This window comes from Otolemur garnettii, unplaced genomic scaffold (genome assembly GCF_000181295.1).
Source record: "Otolemur garnettii isolate 467f Iridium unplaced genomic scaffold, OtoGar3 scaffold00095, whole genome shotgun sequence".
Taxonomy (NCBI): domain Eukaryota; kingdom Metazoa; phylum Chordata; class Mammalia; order Primates; family Galagidae; genus Otolemur; species Otolemur garnettii.
In genome coordinates, this window is record NW_003852490.1 from 2,046,559 (window position 1) to 2,048,161 (window position 1,603).

Here is a 1,603-nt window from a genome sequence, read left to right on the forward strand (position 1 = left end):
TTGTTTGGTTCCCTAAAAGGACTCTGGAAATTGACACTGTACAGTCTGAGCTGAGTGTGACATTAGACAGACCTGAGTTTGGATCCTGGGTCTCTCTCTTAATTACTGTGTGATCCTGGGAAAGTTATTATTAAAATTCTCTGAGCCTCATTTTCCCCATTGGTGTTATGGAGATTAAAAATAGCAACTACAGCGAGACTGTGAGGAGATTAGACAGTGTGTGTAAAGCCCCTAACACCGTTTTCTCACACTGTCTTTTGATGAAGGCTGAGTGGCAACCACATCCCCTGTGGCGAGTTGCTTGGGGGGATTGGCTTTACCTAACTAAGAGAGCCTGGTCTGCAGGGACCCACTCCTCCCACCTGGAGGGAACAACCAAGGACAATATTTATTTCACACCTGCACCTCAGAAGTTAACCATTTACACATTTTATTATTCTTTTCCAATTTTACGATGAATTATGTGGTTTGTATTTTACAGGAAAACTAATCCCAAGACATCAAACTATCTTTAAAAGTAACCAGTTTTTCCATGGCATCAGTATCCCTGAACCAGAAGACATGGTAAACTGCTCCCTTAGGATATTTGGTTATTTATGTTGTTCGCTATGTGTGTGTTGGTTTCTATTTTCCTTACCACATACTGACACAGATGGAAGAAACTGTGTAAAAACTCAGTAAAAATGAGTTAGGAAAATGCTTTACCAGTTAATCTGTCCCATCCATTCAAAGATTAATGTAATGTTAAATGTACAGTAAAAGTCTATTTAGTATCTCACATGCTACCTCCTTCATGCGTACATTTGATCCTTTTGGTCAAAGCACTAGGATAACTTTCCCTGAGATAATTAGATTCTCATAAACAGTACTTACAATTTCCTTTGTTTTGAAAATTACACTTTCTTAAATTTTTTTAACTTGTGAAACAAAACTCAAATCAATTAAAGAAATGTTTTTTAACAATTTTTTAAACAATTTTTAACAATTTTTTTTAACAGTTTTCACATGGAAGGTCATTTTTCCCATTAAATTCCAAACTACAGTGATCATCTCCATGCTCTGCTGTGGTCTTTACCCCTCTTTGAGGATGTAGCAATACAATGACTGCTTGACCTTCTTGCTCTCTGTAGACCTTGATTCCTGTCTGCGTTATCTAAGTTCGGGCTATGATCTTTAAAACTCTATGTGGCCTTGAATCTGCCTATAGAAAGAAAAGACTGTCAGGAAATTCAGATGTCCACACTCAAGCTGTGTCACAGTCAGAGTGGGACAAGGCTGGGAAAAAAGCCTGAGAAGTCCAGGTCATGACCATGACAGGTGTGGATAAACTCGGTTCAAATGGGCCCAACTATCTCTAGACACCTTGTTCTTTTAAATACAGCTGTTTCATGTAATACCTTGAGTTATATACTGGTTTTCTTTTTATGGTGCTGTTAAAACCTTTAACCAATATAATACAAGATTAAGGATTGAATTACAAAGTTAAAGCTTACAAAAGTGTATTTATATAACGTGTGTAAATTAAAGAATAAAATACAACAAACTCATATGTGTCTGCTGCCCAGTTAAAGACATATATTACCCATATCTTTTTTTTTTTTTT

General features: G+C 36.6%; 1 protein-coding gene across 1 annotated transcript in view; it reads left to right on the plus strand.

Moving 5' to 3' along the window:
• CDKL4 (cyclin dependent kinase like 4) overlaps positions 1 to 1,603 on the plus strand; it is a 63,716-nt gene that overhangs the window by 38,898 nt on the left and 23,215 nt on the right. The window contains exon 6 of the mRNA XM_023516668.1: positions 482 to 564. Coding sequence (XP_023372436.1) covers positions 482 to 564 — 83 coding nt within the window. The remainder of the gene's footprint in view (positions 1 to 481; positions 565 to 1,603) is intronic.